The sequence below is a fragment of the Natator depressus genome, chromosome 10 (assembly GCF_965152275.1).
Source record: "Natator depressus isolate rNatDep1 chromosome 10, rNatDep2.hap1, whole genome shotgun sequence".
Classification (NCBI taxonomy): domain Eukaryota; kingdom Metazoa; phylum Chordata; order Testudines; family Cheloniidae; genus Natator; species Natator depressus.
This window is the reverse complement of record NC_134243.1, coordinates 30,213,270-30,238,535: the sequence shown is the minus strand read 5'-3', so window position 1 is coordinate 30,238,535 and position 25,266 is coordinate 30,213,270. Positions and strand designations below refer to the sequence as shown.

The following is a 25,266-nucleotide window of genomic DNA, read 5'->3' as shown; positions in this document are numbered from 1 at the left end:
AGCTGTAGACCCTACCACCCTGGTGGAGAACGGGAGTGACTCAGATGCCCAAGGAATGCATTCAAAGCCACCCTGGTCAGAGCAGCACCCCATGTCCTGCCACCATCCAACCCCCCGCCTTGTCTTTTAGCTGCATCTTGTCCGCTCTGTCCCTTACTGGGAGACTAGATCCTGCCCTCGGAGGAACCTCGGAGCCCTTCACTCCTGCTGGGGAACTGCAAGGAGGCAGGTGGTCACTAGGGGGCAGCAGGCTCCTATGTATGTGCACTGGGTAAATGGCAAGGGGTGGGGGAGGGCGGGAAGGCAGGGGCGACATCCAGGCAGCTGCAATCTCAACAGAACAGCAGCATCCCTGTGTTCAAAAGAGCAGCCCAACTCCAGGGTGCCACGTCCAGGCAGCAGCCAAAGCATGGTGCTCCATGAGGCCTGCCCGGATGGACTGGGCACAGCAACGGGACCCCAACAAGCACTGCAGGGGGACCCAGGAACAGCCCTGGTTTGCACGTCTCTGTTGGGGATCTAGTCATGTCTGAGGGTGGCACGTGCATTCGTACGTGGAGGCGTGTGTCTGTGGGGCTGCTCCTGGGGGTAGCTATGTGTCCAGCGGTGTTCAGAGACTTTGCATGTGCAGTGAGAGTCTGGGTATGTGAGTGACAGGGAGCACTCACCGTGCGTGCACGTACAGGGGTTGTGAACACGGGGGGAGCCCTGCGATTATACAAATAAATACACAGTAGCACACGTATGATGGCTGCACATGGGTATACAGGCTTGGACTGCCCGCTGACAAACACCCGTCGGGGAGGGTCTAGGTTTACTTGGTCCTGCCTCAGCGCAGGGGGCTGGACTAATCGGCCGCTCGAGGTCCCTTCCAGCCCATGCCTGTCACATTACGTGTGTCCCCCGGCGCAGTTCCACACACACAGCGCGTGCTTAGGGGTTCATGTGTGTCAGCCTGGCTTTGCATGGGTGTGGGAGCGCCAGGCCAGCTCCCCCCTGCAGCCGTGCCAGTCCCCTCCACGCACGGCGAGACGCTGGCGAGCTCTCCCTCTGGCACGGAGCAGCAGCTGGGAGCCTTCAGCCAGCGTTCTGACGGGTTACCTGGCAGCGCCGTGGCCGCATGGTTCCAGCTGCCTTTGATAAATGAAGAGGCCCTTGGTAACGCGCTCCAGAGAAGCTCTTCCCAGGCCCCAGCTGACCCCCAGCACCAGCCAGGCGCAGGTGCAAGGGCTCACAAGGGGAAAGGGCTTGAGGCTACAGCAACTGCTTGGGATGAGGGGGGAGGACGGGTGGTCCCGTCGCTCAGACTGCAGGAGCACAGGCATGGCAGAGCACCACAGCGTCCCTGCCTGGGGATGAGGCCCATGGAGCCCAGCACGCCCTACACACACAGTGCTGGAGGGTGGCGGAGAGGTGAAGGCAGTGGCGCGATCACAGCTGCATCCCACAGATGCTGGGCAGCGTTACAGGAGCAGAAGGGGGCTCAGCACAGGAGAGTTCCTAGAGCAAGCACGGCGTGTCGGAGCTCTGGGGAGGGTCCTGGCCACTTGGCACTCTGCCCACTGCCCCAACACTCACACACACAGGCCCCAGGACGGGGGCTGAAGGGCCTGACTAGGAATGTACGGGCAGGATGGGCCAGTCTGAACCTTTGCCCCACTCTAAGAAGTTTGGGCACCTTTCCTTAACCCTCATCCACTCCTTCCGCCCCAATGCCAGCCTCGGGGGTCAGGGCAGGACCAGAAACCCTCAATACCAAGAGCCAGGCTTGTTGCTGCTGAGTGCCCTCTACCTGAGCCCTTGCTCACTGCTGGGTCGCAGCCTACTCTCAGGGCCAAAGGAAACCTTCTGGCCTGGAGGAGGAGCTGGCCTGGAAAGGCGGCCCATTCAGTGGGCCTGGGAAGGAGCTGGGAGGACAGCTGGAGCTGGCTTTGGACACAAGGGCACCATTGGGCACAGGGCTCCAGAAGCCTGCCGAAAACAGCAGGGGCTGGGAGTGCAGATGCAAGAGGAGCGATATGCCGGAGAACCCAACTTCACCAGGGTGTAACCAGGCCCCTGGCTGGGTCGCATCTGCGAGGGACAGTGGATCTACCAGCCCAAGGCTCAGGAGCCCTCCAAACCCTCCGTCCACAGACCAGCCATGACAGGGGGACAGAGCCAGTGTTAGCGGGGATCCACTGGGAGCTGGGGGACAGATCCATCTCAACGCTAGGAGCTGTGCCCCACCCACATTCGAGGGACCCATTACCTTCAATGATCCCCCACTTGGTCTTGCGGCCCAGGACCCTCTTCCCGTTCACCTGATGCTCCTTGTCCGCTCCAACCACTGCGAAGGGGATTTTGTCCTGGATAGGAAGAGGGGGCAGAGTCACTGTAGAACTGGGACAGGCCCACCTCTCTGATCAGTGATCCCTGGCACTGCCACTCAGGGGCAGGCTCCTTCCTCAGGGCTGCTGTCACTGCCCAGCACAGCTGCCCGTCCGCCTGTCCCAGCCAAAGAGGGACACAGAGTACCCCACCACAGCCAATCACCGCCCAGCTCAGCTCTCCCCCCCCCACACGCAGCCTCCCAGCACTCACGCGAATTTTATTATTCAATATCCTGTCGTCTGGGTTGTCATCAAAATCCTCCTGGGGATAGACACTGATGCCGTGGGCCTTCAAGTCCTTCTGGATCTGCAGGAGACAGCGCCTGTGAAATTGCTCTGTGCTAGCAATGGAGTTGGCTACCGTTCATCCTAAAGCCCTCATGAGAGCATATAATCTCTCCTACCACTGAAATGTGGCCACCTCTGGGGTGGAGTGGGAACTTGTTAAACAGCACGCAGCAACACTACCTATGTGCTTAGACCCTGTATCCAATTGACTCGCATGGGGGGATTTCAGATGGGCAGGGTGTCATTGCACGAGCTGATATTTGGCTGGGACACTCAGGTTAACCCCCTTACTCGGGTGTCAGATGCCATGACCATGAGCTGCGGCCTCCTCCTGCTTTCCTCTCTGTCCCTGATGTGCCTCTGCTCAGCTGGGGGGAGAAGAGACACACAGACGCCTCTGTCTTACTGCAAGAGACCCATGGGCTTTTGGGTTGCCCTGGCCCTATTGGAGGCCACCCAGCTGTTTGAGGCAATCTTACCCAGGCCAGCCCTCGGTGCTGTGGTCCTGGCCAGTCCCTTTAACATCGCTCAGCCCCCAACCCACCCTGAGAGGCACCTCAAGCCATGCTGCCTATGCCCAGCCTTGCCCCAAGGGCTCTGGGGTTCCCGTGCACAGCTGTGCTGGCCTGCCCTCCTCCCAGGGGAGGTAAGAGCTCCATCTCTCCCTTACAAGGCCCCTCACCCTTTGCTTGAACTCGGCCCGTTCCTCCAGGGTCAGGGTATCCGCCTTGGCGATCACTGGCACCATGTTGACGATCTTACTCAGCCGCCTCATGAACTCCAGATCCAAGGGACGCAGCCTGGGAGGGAAAGCCCTGGCTGTTCAGCATGGCCGGGGGGGGGGGCGCTGGCGCAACAAGACTGGAGACGCTCCATGCTCAGGCTGCTTTCCCCGCCTCCCCCCAGACATGGGCCCCACCCTGGCGGACTGGGGCAGAGACAGCCAGCCACTGTCCTCAGACCAGTGGCACCACCAGGTATCCAGAGCAGAGAGGCCAATGGGAATGGAGAGCCAAGGCCTCCAGCGACTGACAGCAGCAGCAGCGAGGTGAGTTCACCCACACAGCCCTAGCAGTGGGGCTGACCCAGAGGGGCCTGCTGAGATGGGCAGCAGAAGGCCAGCCAGGACGTGGACTCTCCTTCGCTAGGAACTGGCCAAAGACAGAGTCACATGCTGCACACCGGCCCCCAGCCAGCTGAGCTGGTTATTGCCCTGGCCGGAGGCAAGCCGGCTTCCTCATCCTACTAGCAGCTCCATGAGCCAGCCAATCCCTTGCAAAGGGCTCAGGCTGCCCCCCCTAGGGAGAGGTCAGCCCAGCAGGGCATTTGGTTAGCCAGGCAGGGCACTGGGCACTCAGGAACAGGCAGAGACTGATCACGGCTCACCAGTGGCCAGTGGGTGGCACGAAGTACACACAGCTGTGGACCCTGGTGTCTGGGATCTTCTGTTTGCGGCTGATGAGGATCTCCTCTCTCAGGTACTTCTCGTACTGCTCGTTGATGTACTTGATGATGGGGTCCCAGCTGGGCAATGGGAAAGGAGGCAAGAGATTGATCACCCGCAACCCCTAGGCACTGTGTGCAGTGCACACACAGGAACTGTCCCACCCACCACTGAAAGGCAGCCACCTCTGGGGCAGAGAGCAGCACCGGCACACCGCAGAAGGTGCTCAGATCTGACAGTGTGGCACAAAGCCTTTGGCGAGGTGGGGCTGGAGGAAGGGGGTGGTGTTTTAACCAAATCCCTAACTCTTACAGAAGTGTCCCAAGAACTTTGGTGTCCCTGCAGAGCAGAGTAGAGCTGGATTTTAGGGTCTCCTCTGAAACCCCCCATAGTAACTGCCCGGAGCTCAATGGATCTAGTTCACACAGCTGAAAGGCAGAGTCCACAGTGCCAGGGTATGACCCTTTGGTGCCAGGGTGTCATGTTATTACCAACCAGCTGCTCAGACTAAGCCTTTCCTGGTGCCCCTCCTTCTATGGCCCACCCCTGGCCAGCAATGCTGGGCTCTCTCCCGCCCAGCTCACGTTGCCCTTGGGGTCCCCAGAACCGGGTGGAACCTACCAGTTTTCATTGTTGATCTGGTCGCCGAACCCCGGCGTGTCTGTCACAGTCAGCTTCATCTTCACGCCCTTCTCTTCGATAACTAGCGGGGGCAGAGGGTGCAAGGTCACGGGGTGGCTCTAGGAGTCCCCTGACCCCCCACTGGGCATCCCTTACACAGAGCCCCTCCCCAGCTCCCGCTGGCTTCCCACTGCTCTCTGGGCACATTCCGCTCGGGCATTTCCCCGGACACATGCAGCAAAGCCATCCAGGCCTGGAACTAGCAGCTGTGGGGGCTGGAGAGGGACCTTGGTGACTGTCTAGCACCTGGGGCACAGTGTGGCGAATCCCATCCACTAGGCTTGACCAGGCCAGGGGGCAGCAGCAACGGCCCTGGGGGCACCCTGGCAGGCCGGGCTGGGAGGACGGGGACTGTGGGGCCAGATCCTGCCCCAGTGAAGTCAATGGGAGCTCTGCCGTGGCCAGGGAAGTGCCCCCATGCCTGCTAAGCTCTCACTCCCCTGCCTGGAGCAGAGAGGCAGGAGCCACAGGCAGGCAGGCCTTCCCTTGGGGGGGTTGCTCTCAGGACAGGGAGCGGCCAAGCCGGAGACTCGCAAAGGAGCCTCTGTTTCCCAGGGCAGCAGGCACTTCTGAAATTGTCGGGAAGAGACTAATGAGCGCCAGCTGGCCGGGGATGGCAGGGTGGGGTGGGGCCCATGGGGCAAGGGTGAGGCCTTGCTGGGCCCAAAGAGTCCACTCTGCCACTCATGGGGGGAAGGGTCCAATGCTATGCCAGAACTGCCAGAGGGATGGGGGAGGGGGTCAGGGTGGGGCATCTGGCAGGAGGGGGGGCTGCATGAGAGACAGATGTCATGGGGGCTCCCAGAGGAAAAGACATGGTGGGAGAGGAAGGGGTCCTTCCCGCGGCTCCTGGAGGGCTGAGGAGCAGGGGACCTTACCGTGGGTGATGGACTGCAGCTGCACTGTCTTTGGGACGTGCTCCTCATAGCCGGGGCCTGTAGGTTTCCGACTCACCTTCGACTTGAAGAGGGTGTTCACCATTGTTGACTTCCCCAGGCCGCTCTGCCCTGCATGGGGATAGAGAGAGAGGGCTGTGTGAGCTGTGCTCCCACCATGCCCAGAGGCAGCAGATGGGCATGTGGGATCCAGGACACACTCCCCTGTCTCGCCAAACTGGCCACTCCTTCTTCCCCACCCCATCTCTCCGCTGAGCTCCTGGACACGGCCGGCAGAGCATTGCTGAGCCGCAGAGGAAGCAATGGACAGCAGGCAGGGAAGATGGCGGGGCCTCTGGTCCCCAGACATGGGGGTGCAGGATCGGCAGGGCACAAGCTTGGTTCACTCACTAATGGGAGGACACCACAACCAGCCTGTCCCCATCCCCTCCCCAGGTCCCGGTTCAGAAAGCACTGGCCACTGCTCACTTCCCCTCCTCTCTTCCCCTGCTTGGCTTTCTGCTGCAGCCCTTCAGCCATTAGCTTAGCAGAACCCCTGATAGTCCCATGCACCCCAAGATGTCCTGGTGTCTAAGCTAGCCTAGCCCCCACCTCCCTCGACAGCCCCACATGCCCCCAGGCATCCAAAAATCCGGATACCCCACATGTCCCAGCACTCCCACCTGGGCATGGGACTAGGGATTTTACTGCTGTCTTCTTAGACTCCCCATGTGTTAGCAAATGCAGATGGCAGGTATGCCACTCCCCCTTCCACCATCACTGCGGTCTAGGATCTCTTCCCTGCTGGAGACTCTCATGGGGTGACCAGTGACCTCCGCTGGCCCCTTATGTCACCTCAGCTGGGAAACCTAACCTGGGGAGATGGCTAGCGGACAGTCCCTGCTGCACTGGGAGGCTGGGCTGGCACAGCCCCAGTGCCTGGATCCTGCCGCTCTCGGAGTCACTGGTGGTTTAAAGAACATTCTTCCCCGGAGCGTCAGTAACACAGAGCAGGAGGGAGCAGGCCTGGGGATTCTGCACTGGAGGGAGGGGCTGGCAGCTAGACCCCTGGCAAGGAGAAGTGAAAGTGACCAGCATACAGAAGGGGAGTCATTGCAAGAGTCCGTCTAGCCCCGAACACTGTATCCACCTCCCACTCTTCTGCTTCTGTGGTTGGGGTCCTGAGAATGGCAGGAGCTGGTGTTCCCAGTGCCCTGGCTGGCCACCCACCCACCTGCCCTCTCGACTCTTGGGCCCTCTGTATGTTCCTCCCAGGGCTTAGGACAGCTCAGCAGGTGTTCAGTCCCCATCCTAGACCTCTCCATTGCCTCCCCATGCAGGACCCTTCGAGCAGCCCTGCACTCCCCTCTTTCCCGGGCTACAGCTTTCCCCAGAGGCTCGTCTTTGTGACCCTGCCAGGGTGTGGGCCAAGGAGGGGACTGGAGTCAGTCATGTGTCCAGAGAAGGAGGCGGTGCTGGGGCAGCTGTTGGATTGCAGGTGCAGGGGGAATTAGCCTGAAGGGACTGAAGCCCACATGAGCGGTGGGGCTGCTTCTTCCAGGGCTGGTTGTTCACCATAAACAAACACTACTGGCACAGGAAATCAGCGTGCCAGCCCCAGTGCTCTCTTAGCCCCCGGCACCACCTGAACCCGCGGCCAACCCGGCCGGGCCCCTGTCCCAGCTGGCTCAGCCCTTACGCAGGGGTAACACTGCGGCCAGAGGGCATGGTGGGGAACACTGCGCTGCCATCACATCTCACCCCCAGGATGCAACTGCAGGGGTTCCTCCCCCCGCCCCCGCCGCAGCTGTGTGCAGATGGGAGGGGGATTCCAACACTGATGTGCTTTGCTAGGGGCACTTGACACAAGGAGGAGAGCAGGGATGAGCCTGCACATGGGTGGGGTTTGTACAGACAGGGGAGGGCTGTGCACGAGTTGGGACTGGCACACACAGGGGGCAGGCATGCACACAAGGTGGGATTTGTATGCATGGGACATGTATGCACATACAGGGGAGGGTTTGCACAGGATGGAGTTTGCACGCATGGGACAGCAGATGGTATTCGCCCATGGTGGAGTTTGCACACAGGAAGGGGTGGGGCTGTGTACAGGTGGGGTCTGCAGATGGAGGAGGGGGTGGGTGTGCATGCAGGGTGGGCATTTGCACAAGGAGGAAGGGGTGGGTTTCGTACACAGTGGGGTCTGCAGATGGAGAGGGCATGGGTGTGCATGCAGGGCAGGCATTTATTTGCACACGGAGGAAGGGGTGGGGGTGTGTACAGGGTGGCAGATGGAGGAGTGGGTGGATGTGCACACAGAGCGGGCGTTCGCACAGGGAGGAAGGGGTGGGGGGTGTACAGGGTGGGGTCTGCAGATGGAGCAGAGGGTGGCTGTACATGCAGGACACGTGTTTGCACAGGGAGGAAGGGTGCGTGTGTGTACAGGGTGGCAGATGGAGGAGGGGCGGGTGCGCATGCAGGGCAGGCGTTTGCACAGGGAGGAAGGGGCGGGAGGGTGTACAGGTGGGGTCTGCAGATGGAGGAGAGGGTGGGTGTGCATGCAGGGCGGGTGTTTGCACAGGGAGGAAGGGGCAGGAGGGTGTACACGTGGGGTCTGCAGATGGAGGAGAGGGTGGGTGTGCATGCAGGACGGGCGTTTGCACAGGGATGAAGGGGCGGGGGTGTGTACAGGGTGGCAGATGGAGGAGGGGTGGGTGTGCACGCAGGGCGGGCGTTTGCACAGGGAGGAAGGTGGGGAGGGTGTACTGGTGGGGTCTGCAGATGGAGGAGAGGATGGGTGTGCACGCAGGGCGGGTGTTTGCACTCAGCTGAGTGGGCGGATTTAAAGCTGCTCTCAGACAGGGCAGAGCGTTTGTTCTAGCTCCAGGCAGCACAATGCGGGTGGGAGGCCGAACGGCACTCAGAGAGCTGTGATGTGATGGGTCCCCCAGCCCCGGACACACGTGCTACACACTGGTAGCTAACTGGAGCACCCACCTCTCTGACTGGTCTCCATTTCGAGCTCTGGAGGGGTGTGGGACGCCAGCCCTTAAAATGCAGGCCCTGCAGGGCTATTGCGCGCTGGCCCAGGACTTGACACAGCCCGACTGACCAGGGTCACTTCCACCCCTGCTTTGTCAAAGGAAACCAGGGCGCGGGGGACGAGTCGCAGACTCCCAGGCCAGATGGGCCCACCGTGATCGCCCAGGCCGAGCTCCTGTCTCCCCCAGGCCCATAATAAGCCCCTGGCTCCCTGACACTCCCAGGCCCCTGCCAGGACAGCAGGAATGTTGGGGATTTTCCTGCCTTTCTAGACCTTCCTGGCATGAGGCGGCTTTGCCCTGCACAGCTCCCTTCAGCGAGGAAAGCAGCCTCACACCTGCTGAACGCAACCCCCAGCCTGCTGCACGGAGCTGGGGAGCGCAGAAGTTCCTCAGCATGATTTACCTTCCCTTGTCAAGACACACTGGCTCCAGCTGAGACAGCCCTGCCGGCAAGGAAGCTGCTAATGGATCCGGATGGTGGTGTCTGAGACAAGGGCTCTGCATGGAGCGAACAAGCTTCCTCCACATGCCTCTGCCAAAGCCCCTCAAGCCTGATCTGCAGCCCCACCTGCTAGCCCAGCCCTGCGACTCCCCCAGCTTGGCCAATGCACCTCCGCCTTGTCCAGCAGCCCCCTGCCATCCCAGCTGCGACTCCCCCAGCTCGGCCAATGCACCTCCACCTTGTCCAGCAGCCCCCTGCCATCCCAGCTCTGCGACTCTCCCAGCTCGGCCAAGGAACAGAGACCTGCAACTCCCCCCACTAGTCCAGTCTTGAGTCACTCTGTCCTGTACAAAAAGAAAAGGAGTACTTGTGGCACCTTAGAGACTAACAAATTTATTTAAGCATAAGCTTTCATGAGCTACAGCTCACTTCATCGGATGCATTCAGTGGAAAATACAGTGGGGAGATTTATATACATGGAGAACATGAAACAATGGGTGTTACCATACACACTGTAACAAGAGCGATCACTTAAGGTGAGCTATTACCAGCAGGAGAGTGTGGGGTACGGGGGGACACCTTCTGTAGTGATAATCAAGGTGGGCCATTTCCAGCAGTTGACAAGAACATCTGAGGAACAGCGGGGTGGTGGGGGGGAATAAACAAGGGGAAATAGTTTTACTTTGTGTAATGACCCATCCACTCCCAGCCTCTATTCAAGCCTAAGTTAATTGTATCCAGTTTGCAAATTAATTCCAATTCAGCAGTCTCTCGTTGGAGTCCGTTTTTGAAGTTTTTTTGTTGAAGAATTGCAACTTTTAGGTCTGTAATTGAGTGACCAGAGAGATTGAAGTGTTCTCTGACTGGTTTTTGAATGTTATAATTCTTGACGTCTGATTTGCGTCCATTTATTCTTTTACGTAGAGACTGTCCAGTTTGACCAATGTACATGGCAGAGGGGCATTGCTAGCACATGATGGCATATATCACATTGGTAGATGTGCAGGTGAACGAGCCAAATGTGTCCACATATCTATTCAGGGGACACCATCATAGGGCCTAATCACATCAGCCACACTATCAGAGGCTCGTTCACCTGCAAACTGGACAGTCTCTACGTAAAAGAATAAATGGACACAAATCAGACGTCAAGAATTATAACATTCAAAAACCAGTCGGAGAACACTTCAATCTCTTTGGTCACTTGATTACAGACCTAAAAGTTGCAATTCTTCACCAAAAAAACTTCCAAAACGGACTCCAACGAGAGACTGCTGAATTGGAATTAATTTGCAAACTGGATACAATTAACTTAGGCTTGAATAGAGACTGGGAGTGGATGGGTCATTACACAAAGTAAAACTATTTCCCCTTTGTAGGAAATCCACATTGTAGGGAGAGTGGTCACTTTGGATAAGCTATTACCAGCAGGAGAGTGAGTTTGTGTGTGTGTGTGTGTTTGGGGGGGGGGGGTGAGAAAACCTGGCTTTGTGCTGGAAATGGCCCACCTTGATTTTCATACACATTGTAAGGAGAGTGGTCACTTTGGATAAGCTATTAACAGCAGGAGAGTGAGTTTGTGTGTGTGGTTTTTGGAGGGGGGGGGTGAGAACACCTGGATTTGTGCTGGAAATGGCCCAACTTGATTATCATACACATTGTAAAGAGAGTGGTCACTTTGGATGGGCTATTACCAGCAGGAGAGTGAGTTTGTGTGTGTGTGTGGGGGGGGGAGGGTGAGAAAACCTGGATTTGTGCTGGAAATGGCCCAACTTGATTATCATACACATTGTAAGGAGAGTGATCACTTTAGATAAGCTATTACCAGCAGGAGAGTGGGGTGGGAGGAGGTATTGTTTCATGGTCTCTGTGTATATAACGTCTTCTGCAGTTTCCACAGTATGCATCCGCTGAAGTGAGCTGTAGCTCACGAAAGCTTATGCTCAGATAAATTGGTTAGTCTCTAAGGTGCCACAAGTACTCCTTTTCTTATTTCTCCTTGTTTATTCCCCCCCACCACCCCGCTGTTCCTCAGATGTTCCTGTCAACTGCTGGAAATGGCCCACCTTGATTATCACTACAAAAGGTGCCCCCCCCCCAGCTCTCCTGCTGGTAATAGCTCACCGTAAGTGATCACTTTCGTTACAGTGTGTATGGTAACACCCATTGTTTCATGTTCTCTTTGTATATAAATCTCCCCACTGTATTTTCCACTGAATGCATCCGATGAAGTGGGCTGTAGCTCACGAAAGCTAATGCTCAAATAAATTTGTTAGTCTCTAAGGTGCCACAAGTACTCCTGTTCTTTTCGCGAATACAGACTAACACAGCTGCTACTCTGAAATCTGTCCTGTACAGAGTGCGTTGCTGATCGGTCTCCAAGCCAGGGTCAGGCTGGTACCATATCAAGTTGACCAGGGCTTGACTCGATTAGTTGACAGCTAGTAGCCAAAAGACAAAGCCTAGTAGCCAGCGTGAAACAGTGGCACCCTCCCCTCTGCCCAAACCACACCCATCCCATGCTGAGCTGTGCTGACAGTGGGCTGCAGATAGCTGAAGTGGTAACCCTGCCTCCCCATGCCGGTAACACATCTAGTGTCTGTACACACGTGCTCTCCCAAGGTGCTGGTCAGGCACAGCACGGGCTCGGTTAGATGTGCTTCAAACCAGGCTAACTCCCAGGCCTTCAGCAGTGCCAAGGACCCCTGGAGCATGGGCAGGAAGCACTGGTGCAATAGCCCCCATGGTGCAAATACTCCTCAGGTCACCACGGACAGGGCCAGCTTAGTCGACTATTGTGCTGCACAGGGGGCAAGGTTGGCAGCTGCCACTGACTGTTCTATGTAGCCCCGGGGAGCCTGGGTGGGGGCTGTTTCGCCAAAGCGTGTTCTGAGGAGCTTGGCGTCTTCTCCCACAACTCCCCATGCTCCCCTCCCCCCAAAGCTTTGCCAAATCACCTTCGAGCCATCCCTTCGGGGGGCTGGGTTGGGAGCTCTGGGACAGTACCTCGAGAGAGGGCAACTGCAACGGAGCAGTGCAGCACAAATGCAGGGCAAAGCTCCCTGGAGAGCTCGGGCAGCCCTGGGGACACTTACGCCAGGGCCAGCCACCATTCAGTTTGCAGCAGCTCCTGTTGCTAATGCAGATGCACTCTGGTCCCTCTGCTGCTACCTAACCCAGGCCTGCAGGGAGTTTAGCTATTTCACCCTGAGGATCAGACCTCCAGGCCCTCCGCTCTCCTGCCTAAGCTATTGCATTAGCCTGCCTCCATCCCAAGCAGGGTCAAGCCAGCATTTCGTGGACTTGTGAGTCTCCTGCCAGCAAGCGCCTCTTCTGAGAGCAAAGGAAACGCTCTCCTCGAGAGGAACTGGAGGGGAAGGCAGCATTAACACTCCTGATGGGATCTGGGCTGGATCCTAGGCATGCCACACACTCCACTGGGATAAAGCTACTGCAGCACAATGCAAGGGGAAAGGTCCACAGGTTCGGTTTGCTCCTATCTGCCACACAGTGCCCCCTATGGGCCATCAGCGAGTAAATCATGTGGGATGCACAACCAGGCTTGGCTAACATTGCAGGAACAGCCTTAACACAGGGGAGTTCTGGAGATTTGAGGGTCCTGATTTGCACTGACATGGAGTTTTTTTTGCAAAGACACCACCTCTGGCCATGCAGCTGGCCAGTCCCCTGAACTGGCCGTGCCTGGTCTGTGGTGCTCACAGCAGCAGTTCAGATTGGGACCTGTGGGAATACTTCATTTCCATGTGAATAACTCAAAGCCAGTTGAGCCATGCAGGGAAATGGTGAGATCTTGAAGATGGATATACAGTGCTGGGTCATCTACCTAGGCAAGGAACTCAGACTCCGTGAGGACATTGAACTCCCCACCCAGCCACAAAAGTGGGGCAGTTTTGGAGGAGGGTGAAATAGCCACCCCATTTTGTAAGGTGCTACATGGCTGGCTTCGATGGCGATCCAAGGTCTCTCAGCACTAAAGCGGCTCCACCGCTGAGTGCAAACAGGGCAAGTTTGCAATGAAACCCCCGTGTCCACGCTGGTATTCTGAGGCACTTCTGGCTCGAGAATGCTTTGAGCTCCGCTTCCCAGCCCCAGATCTGTGCTAGGAGGAGATCACCTTCCTTGGGGCAGGTCACCTCTTGACCTCTGCCCGCAGTGAGGTCGTAGCAGCCCCACTGGGGGGGGGGTCGGTGCCGCTCGAGGGTGGGGATCAAAGCTCACAAAGTTGGGGGCGGGGGCCAGTTTTACATCACCACAAGCCACGGGGAATTTCAGCCTCCAGCTCTGAGAGCGAGATGGGTGTCCCCTTCCCTCTGCAGGAGGCAGCGCACTCGTCAGCCTGACGCAGGATTCCCAGATCCAGAACAAAGCAGCCTTTCTTCTCCCACCCCCAGCTTCCTCTCAGTGGGCAGCTGGCCTCTCCACTCGCTCCCTCTGGGGGTCGCCAGCAGGCGCGGCCCCTGCAGACGAGCAGCAGACGGCGGCACCGAAGACTGAAGCGTGTGGCCATACCGCGCCCGGGTGCAATGCCACTGGCAAAGGCAGCGCCTGCCCACCAAAGAGGGCCCCGCTAGCAATGTGCCTATATCACTGGCACCCGAGTCACTAATACCTACTCCACGGCTGAAAGAGCATGTGCTCATCTGTCAAGGCTCCTCAGCTCCCTGCCTGAGCTAGCCGGGCATGGGCCGAGGTGCCACGCTAAACCTGGCTCTGGGAGAAAGCGAATGCAGACGGGTGTCACGTGAGGGAGGGGCGAGAGGAATAACCCCGCCTAAGTCCAGCCTCGGAGGCATTACAGCCCTGCAGCAAGCACCAGGGACAGTCAATGGGAGTTATTGGGAGTTATTCCCCAGGAGTCTGACTGCGCCCGGGCCCCTCCCAGCAGCGTGGCAGACAAGCAGCGGCACCGGTCGCCCTGCTGCTGCGGCAGGGCCTGCAGTGAAATTGCTTCGGTGCGCACTGGCAGCACCAGAGCACACGGGCCTCAGCTTCCCCCGCTGTGCTGAGCCTCCCAGCAATGAAAGGGCAGCAGCAGCAGAGCTGGGCAGGGAGAAGGCTAGTGTGGCCCTGACAGGGGGAGGGCGGATTGGCAGGCAGGAGGGGCAGCTGCGATATAGGGCTCTCCACTGGCTTCTGTGGAGAGAGGGAGCCAGAGATGGGAGAGGGATGGCAGAGTTCTCCCAGGTGGAGAGGCAAGCCACTGAGAGGGGCAGGGCCTGGAGCCTGCTCCCCACACAGCTGTTGATTTTATGCCAGAACGACCACTAGTGTGCATGCAGTGAGAAGAGGAGCCTTATACCTGTAGAGCTTATTCCCTTCCTGGTGGGGAACAGCCACACTGGTGTAAGCACCTTTATCCAATAACTGCACCCATACAGGCAGGTGACACCACTTTAACGAAACCAGTGTAGCCACAGAGTCCAAGGCCAGAAGGGGCCACCAGATCACCTTGCTTGACCTCCTGGCTACCACAGGCCACCACCAACCTCCAGCACCCACCCGCAAAACCCAACTACTGGAATCAGGCCAAGGCACTCTGACCCTCGGGAGGCTAAACGACAGTGTGTCACAGGCAGAGAACAAAAGGGACTGAGGCGCAGTGCCTGAGGCCCCTGAGGCAATGGCAGGGAATTGATTGAGTGAGCTAGACCCAGATACTCCTGGCAAGTAACCTGTCTTTTGTCTTTTGCAGGGGAAGGCAAAAATCCCCCAAGGTCACTGCCAATCTGACTGCCAAACTCACCACACCACCCGTAGCCATCTCTGATGTTTCAGAGGAAGGAGTTAGAAACAACCAACAAAAAACAGATACAATGAGGAGGAAAGAGTGGAACAGCCCTTTGGGAGCATCCCAGAAAGCTTGGGGCTGACAGGAGGCCCCCAGTCAGATGCAAATAGGCAGAGAGGGAACCCACCCATGCTCTCCAGCTCTGGGCATCATCAAAAGTGTTTAAATTAAAGATTCCAGCACTCTGCAGTGCCCAGGAACTTGGAGGTGCTTGTTTTATTAGAGTAGGTTTGGGGGGACTGCAGATACTCAGGGCTGGAAGCTGGCCAGCTGCAGTTCACTTGAAAATGCCCCTTCCTTTGCGAGGGGGAGGCAGCGGTCACAGGCAACTGAGCAAGGAGAAGCAGGCATGGAGTCAGCCTTGCTATGCAGTAGCTCTATGGTCATGGGACAGCCATGGGGCCTGGTGATAGAGATCTTCCCCCTCGCCCCCCGGCCGCCTGCTAGTTCAGCACATGCTCTCTCGTGGTAGGGTTTATCTTGCAGGAGGGGGTTTCCTCTCGCTGTCCCAGGCAGCTCCAATCTCCCTCCCTCTCCCTTTTAAATCAAAATGTCAAATTTGTCCATATGAAAAATTCCCTGGGCTGATGAGAAGCAGATGTGCAGAGCCCCGGCACACAGCTGGAAGCCCTTAGCTTGAATGTTCCCATTTGCAATTGGCTGGCTTGGCCTGGCCTCCTGGGTCCCTCTACATGCCCTGCTGGGCCCTGATGCTGCTGCCCTCCTGGGCAAGCCAGGGCATGCTAGCAGATGCACTCTGGCTCGCCATTCAGCTGCGGGCCACAGAGCCCTCGTGGTTAGAGGCCGGGGGTGGCTCTCTCGCTGGGAGAGAGGGCAGATTGCTCCCTCTTCTGGCACCTCCAGTAGCCCTGGGGCCCCTCAGACCGGGGGCGGGGAGCTAAGAGCAGGGGCCGTTTGATGTGGGGGAGAGTGCAAACCTGCCTCTCCTCTGGCGAGGAGCCCCACCCCCTTTCCATTCACTGCTCCGATTGCACTCTCTCTCCAGCTCCTTCGGGATCTGCCCTCTGCATCTGCTTCCGCCCTCCCCTCCCCACTGAGGGGAACATGGCCCAGGCCTGCAGAGGGGGGTCTCTGGGATGCATGGGATTCGATGCCGAGGTGGGCTCGGTGGGCCCCCTTCCCCGCCCCCTCCAGAGTATCAAATGAAGCCCAGCAATATTATCCCCTCCAGTGACTGGGATGCAGAGATCCTATGGCAGCATGTCTCTCTCTCACTCTTCCTGCCCGGCAGGCTCTCCTCTGCCCGGCCGAGGTCACCGCATAAGGGCCCAGCTCTTTTGCTAAAAAGTAAATTGCCTGTTAAATTCTCCTGAAGCTATCACTGTCTCCTTCACCTGCCTCTTGGCTCCTCCAGTGCGTGGAGGAATCCTTAGTGATTTATCTGACTCCCTTGGGTTTGGTTCTCTTTGCTTTTCTTATCATTGCTTAGCTCTTTTAAAACCATTATCCTGTAATCTTCCCCGTCCTCCTCTCTAGCTGATAGTTTATGCTCCACAGAGCCATCTTTCTTCCCCTGGATTACTTTCTGACATCTCCATGTTGGCTTGTTTCTCTTGATCTGGGAGTATTTATTGCTGGACAGAGCACATACCCAAGGCTTTAGAAAAAGCTCCATAAAGATTTGGTGAGGTACAGTGCCAAGCCGGGGCCAAAGAGAAAAGATTCTAAGTATGTTGGGGGTGGGAATGGAAATGAAGCACTGCAAAGGGTTGGCAGCAAAGTGGGCAAAGCAAGACTCCAGATCCAAATGCCTCAGAGCTTTGGGGAAGTTTGGATCTGGAGGCTGGAGCTGGTCCAAAACTGTGCCATTGGAGGAAAACAATCAGTGAAATATGGTGCAGAGATGAAAGAGCCAAGAGGACTGATGGTAAGTTTAAAGTTAGATGAATTTGACTAACTGTAGCCCACCAATAGAGGTTGTTTTAAATTAAAAGAACAGATTTTCAAAACTCTAACTCCAATGAAAATAGATATTTCAGGCCAGCTCAGCAGATGATTTAAGCTAATGTGGCTTCACTAAAGTCAACGGAGCTCTGCGGATTTACACCGGCTGGGGATCTGGACCTGTTAATTTAAGGGCCACTCAGGTCAACGTTTAGGTTTTGTAAACACAAGGTGATATAAAACTGAACTGCTTCGTGGTTGTTGCATTTTCATTAAACGCTAGGGTGGATTTAAACATGCCTTATAGAGATACTGCAGCATCCCGTTGCATTCCCCACTGCCTGAGAGTGAAAGGGATTCGTTCAATTGCCAGAGGTGAGTAGAACGCAAGAAGGAAACTACATGAAGAATAAATAGGGGTTTGTCAATTGCTGCCCTTAGAATCATCTAAGGTGTTAATAGTAACAGAGTGAAGAGGTTTAGTTTTTAAAGTATGGTCATTTTAATGTTCTTTCCCCTTTAAATACAGATTTCACAAGCTGTCAAACAACTGTTCCATGTGCCGAACTCTAGAAGCTTAAAGCAGTTCCATACCATGGACTGACAGAATGTATCTGAACACAATTCTCTGGCCTCATCTCCGTGCTCCCCATTCTGCTGCTTTATCTAGTTGTATTTCACTCTGCATTTCCCCACATTCGTCCAAAACCGGCTCTGCTGAATCCTAATGATCAGGCCCTTGACTGGTCTCACTCGGGTGCTGAGTACACACATCTGTGGATTACGGTCACTGCCTCTGCCTCCTCCCAGGTCTCAAAAATCAACAGCCATGGCCCTGTGTTGCCAACACACATGATTTTATCACAAGTCTCATTTTTCTTAAAGCTCCAGCTCCTGGAGCCATGGGATCACATGGGAATCCCAGCTGTCATTAAACACTAAGTTCCTAGACCTCAGGGCGGCAGAGAAAAGCTTGCAAAAGTGACCCCTAAAGACTCAAAAGCCAGATGGCAAATACTCTCCCTAAATGTATTATTTTGAAATCTCATGATTTTCGAGGCCTGACTCATGATTTTGGCACGTGGGGCTGACCTGTTTCCACTCTGCCTCTCCCTGTTACAGGTCATGCAGAGAAAAGCCAGAGTGTGTCTATCCCAAGTCCTCAAATCTAGCGCCAAGCACAACAGGGCCAATCTGGGCCCTTTGAGTGCTAGCACAATACAGATATTAAGTATTAATAGTCTATCGTCTGGGCCTGACATTACCACAGCCTTGTGCCGGATGCTCTCGCTGATGGTAGGGGAAGGAAGGATGCTCAGCGCCTGGCAGGGGGAAGCCTTTTAGTCCTTCCACCTAAAGTCAGAGTCAACCTTCGGCCAGCTGAGGGGCAAACTGACACCTTGCAGGGAGCGTGAGGGCTGCGCCTCATTCCCATGACAGCATGTTGCAGTCACCTCATCTTTACTCCAGAGGCGTGGCCTGCCCAGACTCCCGATTAGCATACAGTGCATCTAGGTGGGTTGAGGAAGCAATGCCCGCTCAGACCAGTACTCTCTATAGACCTCAGCTTTGGATTAAAGACAAGCAGTGTCGGCTGCAGTTAGCCTGTAGCTGGACTTTCTACAGCCATCCTTGATGCAGTGTCTCAGGGCCCATCCTGGGATCTGACTCTCCCATTGCTTGCTCTGTTCACAGCCCTTCCTTCTCATTTCCAGCCTCACTATCTCTCTAGCCAGATGGTCACACTCCCCCGGTTATTAGGATCCATTGCAGAGCTGTAACACTCCCTCCGCCCCACTCAGAGAGAGCTGTTCTGGCTCCCAGCCTGCTCATCCCCGGCTCCATTTCATCCAGACGCCTCCTTGGAAAGTGCAGCCCGCTGACCTTGGTTTAAGCCCATGATATGTGAATGCTTCTGGCTTCCCCTCTGGCCCCTGGCAATCTCTCTCCGAGTACGCAGGCACCACAGGAATTCCATACAAGTGCCCTTCTCTCCCGGAGAAGAAATCCGCATGGAATTTCGTAGCTTTGAGAACTCTTTGAACTGTTTTTTGGGTTCCCAGAGGTAGCTCAGGTTCCCAGCCCTTCTCCCCCACCCCGCTGTGCGCACACACTTTTGTTATCTAACCAATCCCAGCCCTTCCCCCGGCTGATTCTTTCTTGACATGTTTTTTCCAGCTGCGGAGCACACCCAGGGTTCTCTTCATAGAGGGCAAGATCCTCAGCCGGGGTAAAGCGACAGTGACTCACTGTCTCCTCTGAAATCAATGGAGCTACAGCAAGTTAAGTCAAAGCTAGGCTGAAATCATTGTAGTGCAGAAGCTCTGGGCCAGAAGCTCCCAAAAGCTATTAATTTGCATTGCACTCGGACCCAAAGGTCCCAGGCCAGATCAGGGCCTTCTGGGCTAGGTGTTGCACAACCCCCCAGAGTTCATAATCCAGGAAATGGGACAGATCCGATCAGACCACCCCTCTGCCATCTTCCCCACGCTGTGTATTTGCTTTCACTCTGCCCACTCTCGCTTCCCTTTTTCATGGCCTGTCATAGGCAGAGAGCAAACCCTGAAATACCAGAGCCAGCCAGGCCAAGCCGTCGGTGCTCGCGCTGGGTTTGAATTTAGGCAGCAGGATTTCAGCTACGTCTTTCATTCTGACACCACCACATTACTGGCCCCAAGTTCATTGGCCTCCCCGCACACTGCGCCATTGCCAGCGGGCCGGGCAGTTCCCCGGACCAGTCTGAACAGGCCGTGCATGCAAAATGGCCATTCTCCCTGGAGCTGGGCATTCGGTTCGGAGCACCACGTGCACATTCGTGACTATCCGAGCCGAGACAGTAACTTGGCAATCCCAGCTTGTTTCTTCTCGGTTCTCTGTCTGCGAGCCGGGCTTTAAGGAAGCAGGGGGCAGGCTGAGTGAAAGCGAGCATTCCACATTGGGGTTTTCCTCTCGAGATAGACATCTTCCCTTACTCAAGCCCTCCCTCTCTCCCCTCCCCCACTCCTGCCCAGCACCCCAACCCCACCTCAGTATTAAGGAAACAAGTTGCAAATACAACTTGCTGTCCTGGGAAGGCTGCTGCAACCTGGTTACCATGACCCCAGCGCCATGTCTAGGTTCCTCTCCCCTCCCAGCCCCTTGAGCTCCAATTTCTCTGCATCTCTGAAGAAACTGATCATTCCTCTCCTACGCCTTTGCTCCCCTTCCAATATTGATGCAAGCTGAAATAAGACCACATGAACATGGCTCAGCTGACAATGAGACAACAGCTGAGCAGGGCCTGGCACAGTGCTGGGTGTTTTTATCAGCCTAGTGAGTCCAGAAAAGGCTCTGGGAACCCTGAAGTCCTGGACTGGGGTAGGAACTAGTAGGAAGCGTCCCTGCTAGGTGGAAAGGGACAGAGGATGTCATGCTGTGATGGATGCAGAGGGAGAGGGTAACTAGCACGCAACATCCCAGCAGCTGAAAGAGGGAGACAGCAGAGAGGATGACCCCCACAGACAGCGGGCGCGAGGGACATACACATCTCCCAGCAGAGAGAGAAGAATGCACACCCCACCACACGCAAAGCTGCAGCCTTCACTCCAGGAGGAAGCACCTGAGCTGGGACAGGGCCCTTTATTTACCGAGAAGGTGTTAACACCACATCCCAGGCATCCTCTCTGCCCTTTGCCAGCTTTGCAGGATCATCAGAACTGCTGCCCTAAGCTGGGAGCTGCATGGCACCATGTGACACAGGCCAGGAATGCCTGTCAGCTGCCTGTGCCTCCCTCCCTCTGCCAGGGGCCTGCTGTGACCAAGGTGAGAACAGAGCCATGGTTCATGTTCACAGAGCACAGCAATGGTGTTAGATCCTGGCCAGGTGACAGGACCAGCTGGGACTCCAGCAGTGCGGGTTTCCCCACCACAGCGCCCCCATCAGCATCCCTCTGCAAAGCCCAGGGAGAGGGGGAGCAGTTCACCATGGGAGTTAAACCCAGCGCTCACCTACAACCATGAGGTTGAATTCGAAGCCTGTTTTCATGGTCTTGATCCTCATCTGATCCAGCACCGCCTCGATGCCCACGTAGCCAAAGAGCTCCAGCCCCACGTTGGCCGGGTTAGCATTGTGGGGCGTCTCCTCGGGCACTGGCTGGACGGGCTGCCCCTCCATGCTGATACACCCTGGCTCCGGGCTACTCCCTGGTAGGGGAAGGAGATTCCTGAGTTAGATACTTGGCGGCTTCACCAAGTGATACAAACAAAAACACACAAATGCGTTGAGGTTAGGAATAATCTAAAAATCATAGGATATGCTATGCATCCGATGAAGTGAGCTGTAGCTCACGAAAGCTCATGCTCAAATAAACTGGTTAGTCTCTAAGGTGCCACAAGTACTCCTTTTCTTTTTTCTTTTTACGAATACAGACTAACACGGCTGTTACTCTGAAACCTAAAAATCATTAGAGCCAACCCCTGTGCCCAAAAATAAATTTGTTAATAAGGATTCTAGAGCAGTGCTTCTCACCCAGGGGCACACGTATCCCTGGGGGTAGGCAGGTCTTCCGGGGGGACTCAACTCATCTAGATCAGTGTTTCTCAACCTGGGGGAGGGTCATAGGATGGGTTTAGGGGGTTGCAAGTGCAGGGCTGGCATTAGGGGGTGGCATGCAGGGCAATTGCCCTGGGCCCCACACCACGAGGGGCCCCGCAAAGCTAAGTTACATGCTTTAGCCCCGGGCTCAGGCTTCAGGGGTACAGTAGTCTGGAAAGGTTGAGAACCACTGTTCTAGAGCATGCTCAGCTGCAAATATATTTCAGTTCCCTAAATAAAGAAAGCCATCAGGCTTCCAGACTGTATGGGGAGCTCAAAGTCACAGCCATTCTCCTGGCCTGGGTTGTGAAATTCACCCTGGTCTAGCACCACTGGAGAAGGGAATTCCATGGGCACCTCTCTTGATGAGCTCATGACCTGGACCCCTCTGCAGCTTTGCAGCTAGTTTCCCAGTCTGTCCTCCAGGAGCTGTACAGCTGGCCCCCATCTACCATGCTTCCAAGAGGAAAGGAGAGGATGGCAGAGCAGGGAGGCTGTGCTGCACCATCTGGGATCCCACAGGACAGCAAAGAGGCCTCTGAAGAGAAGGCCAAAACTGCAGAAGGCTTCCAGGAGATACCCACCCGGAAGGGAGCACAGGTCTGACTGCAGCCTGTGTGTTTGCTCTGTCAGTCTCTCGCCTGCACGGAATCCACCTGAGCTCAGCCCCAGCTAAAGAAACAGGAAGGGCAGCAGTGTCTGGCAGGATCCTCCCAGTTCCACACACCGTGCCCTGCCACTGGCACGCTAGAACCAACGGGGCATCACAAAGCGCCCTGTAAGTGCAGAGGCTCAGAGACTGCCCCGGGTCAGGCCTTGCTCCAGCTTGCAGCTCAGGAGTCTGAAAACATTCATTTTGCAAAAATGGCTGAGGAAGTGAAACTCCCCCGGTCCCGTTTACGCTTTCTGCAGGGCCTGGCTGGTTGGAGACAGTCTCTGGAGGCCAGCATGTATTTACATATCTGGAGCTAACAGCAGGGGGTTAGCAGGTAAATCTAGAGGTTGGGGGCTGAGGCTTGGAGTGAGAACTGCCTTAAATCACGAGGCTCTGTTTCTGTCACCACCCCCACAAAGGGGCCCAAAATACGCCCTGTCGTAAACCCTTTCCGTTGTGCGCGGCACCTCGACCATCCTACCCGCTGTGACATACTAGGGCTGTGCTCAGTCTAGTTCCAACGGTCCCACCACAGGCTGCACCCCAAAGTGCCTGGGCGCATGGTACCCGATTGTTCCAACCCGTGGGCAGGGCTGGGATTTGGTGCTATTACCCTGACAGGCCTCCACAGTGCATGCAAGCAGCCCAGCCCACTGTGTGCAGCAGCAGTTTCTCAAGGGCAGATTCTCTAGGGGGTGCAAAAGCCACAGGTACCCACTTTGCAACTCGGCGATAACGGGGTGTCAGCAGTGCAACCCGACTGGCTACTGCGCGGGGAGCAGACTGGGTTAACGGGTGGAAGGGGGCTGAGGATCCCAGCACAGATTGCCCCGACATTGACATGGGAGACTGGTATTCTCACCGGGGCCTGGCCGTTGCTACCAGGTAGCAAGCACAACCTGACTCATTTATTACATGCCTTATGGTAGCATGTAGGGGCTGCCAACCAAGCTTGGAGCCCTGCTGCGCTTGGTGCTGTACAAACACAAGGAAGTCAGGGTCTGAATGAGTTCACCCTGCCAGGGCACATGGCCAGCTGGCCACACAGCCACAGCTGGGTTCGCAGATTGAGGATTCCAGCCACATGAAGGATAACGGAGAGTCCCATGGAAGTGCCATGGTGACGCACACAAAGCGGGAGGGCGAATATCCCAGACACTACCGTCAAGTCCACACAGAAACGTAGGCAGCATCTAGTTCCTCTGGTGCCAGATGACGGACTAGAGAGCACACCTCCCCCACCCTGGCTCAATCTCAGACCCCTATGGCTCTGTGACCAGCAGAAGGGCGGTGACGGTTGGTGGCAGGACCAGTAAAGGTTTCCCATCAATGGCACACAGGAATGCGCCTAGCAAAGCAAATTAACCTTTACAACGTGTCACCACTGGATTGAGGAGGAGCTTATATTACTTGTATTACAGTAGTACTGAGAAGCCTCCAATACACTCACATTTTGCTTGGTGCTGTGTCTGACTACCAAAGGCACTAATATGCCCCCCTCACCATAGTATCTGAGCCCCACACAATCGTTAATGTATTACCCTGTGTAGGTAATAGGGCACTGCTATTATCCCCATTCGACAGATGGGGAAACTTTCACAGAGAGGCCAAGGGACTTGACCGAGGTCACACAGGGAGCCTGTGGCAGAACACAAAATTGAATCCCGTCTGCCAACTGCTGGGCTAGCACCCTAACCCCGGGCCCATCCTTCCCCTCCCCACTTCGCACACTCAAAGAGACAGTCCCTGCCTTTGCTGAATTAGAAGACACCCCCCAGCTTTAATTTATACCCAGGATGCCAGGCCATAGCAAGTGAACATTTTATTCTACAAATACTGCCTGGCAGAGAGAGAGAGCACAAAAGGACCCAGATCCCGCCCATACGCCAAGAAACCCTCGTGCTGCAGCCTCCTCCTGTAGGTGGCAGGTGAGGTCACAAGGTACCCTGGAGACAGGACGCCTGAGCGCTCAAGTCTCCAGCTCTGGACCTGAGATTTTTACAAGTCACCAGAGACAGGCATGAGGCAAGACTGCTGAACGCCTTCTGGGCCAGCCTCTGCCTGACCAATAACCAGATCGCTTTGGCAGGATATTTCCTTGTTGGTGCACAGCACAGATGACTGACACTCACGCCCAGAGCCACTAGGAGAGTCTCAAGGATAATTACTGGGACACATAATACCTGGGTGCTCTCCTGCCCCCTGGAGCCCTGTGCCTCCTGTTTTGGACTATCTTCTTGGTGGCCCTTAGATGCAGCTTGTGCTTCTCACTCCCTTCTATCTACAATGATGCATGGGTCAGATACAGAATAGGGTGAGAGAGTAACAGCCTTCGCACAAATGTGGCATGATTACTGACCATGCAGCAAAGGGATCATGTCACAGGACAGCGGTGGCCCCAGTTATTTTGCACAGTTTTTGCTGTTTGCTGCAGCAGAGGGGGAAAGGGATGGGGCTGACTGAGCGGCGTTTGCAGTTTTACTCCTGAGCCTTTGCACTGTTATCCAGATGTAGCGTGGGATCTGGCTCCCTCCCAGATGATGGGTTGTACACACTGGGAGAAAGAGGGGATGGGGAGAGAGAAGCACCTCTTTCCAGCTGCCCTGGCAACCTCTCAGACACAGCCAAGGCTGGGACAATGGCTCAGAGTTCATCAACACATGCTTCTTGAGTAGTGACAAGCTCGCAAGATCTGGCTAGGGGCTTAGGGGACGCCGAGAAGCTTGCAAACTTAGCCCAGGCGCTCTGGTGCAGGAGTCAGGAGAGATTTCACACTGAGGCAGGGTCAGGATTTTTTAAACAGCTCGGTTCAGGCTCAGATGCAAATGCTGCGTGAAAAGCTCTTTGCACTGGATTTCAGAGTCATACTGAAACCAGAGGACTGGCATGTGGGGAAGGGAAACATATGCACAGGAGTCACCAAACTTCTAAGAAGTTGGCATGGAGCATTGGGAGCTCCATGGAACAGGCTAAATTAACAGCTCTGAACCTGTCTATAACCTTCAGAAAAGACACAGCATGGGCAAAAGCAGTGCACGCTTCCCCCCCACCATCTCATTGATGGGCCTCAACTCTGGGCCAGTCAGCCCCTGTGCCAACAAGAAGAAAAGGAGTACTTGTGGCACCTTAGAGACTAACCAATTTATTTGAGCATGAGCTTTCGTGAGCTACAGCTCAC

The 25,266-nt window shown here is 55.9% G+C and overlaps 1 protein-coding gene across 4 annotated transcripts in view; it reads right to left on the bottom strand.

Moving 5' to 3' along the window:
• SEPTIN12 (septin 12) overlaps window positions 1–25,266 on the bottom strand; it is a 71,440-nt gene that overhangs the window by 1,221 nt on the left and 44,953 nt on the right. For all 4 annotated transcript variants that reach the window (XM_074965565.1, XM_074965567.1, XM_074965568.1 and 1 more), the window contains 7 exons: window positions 20,848–21,042; window positions 5,664–5,792; window positions 4,726–4,807; window positions 4,047–4,184; window positions 3,343–3,460; window positions 2,584–2,679; window positions 2,252–2,348 (listed from right to left, as the gene is read on the bottom strand). In XM_074965565.1, coding sequence (XP_074821666.1) covers window positions 2,252–2,348; window positions 2,584–2,679; window positions 3,343–3,460; window positions 4,047–4,184; window positions 4,726–4,807; window positions 5,664–5,792; window positions 20,848–21,042 — 855 coding nt within the window. The remainder of the gene's footprint in view (window positions 1–2,251; window positions 2,349–2,583; window positions 2,680–3,342; window positions 3,461–4,046; window positions 4,185–4,725; window positions 4,808–5,663; window positions 5,793–20,847; window positions 21,043–25,266) is intronic.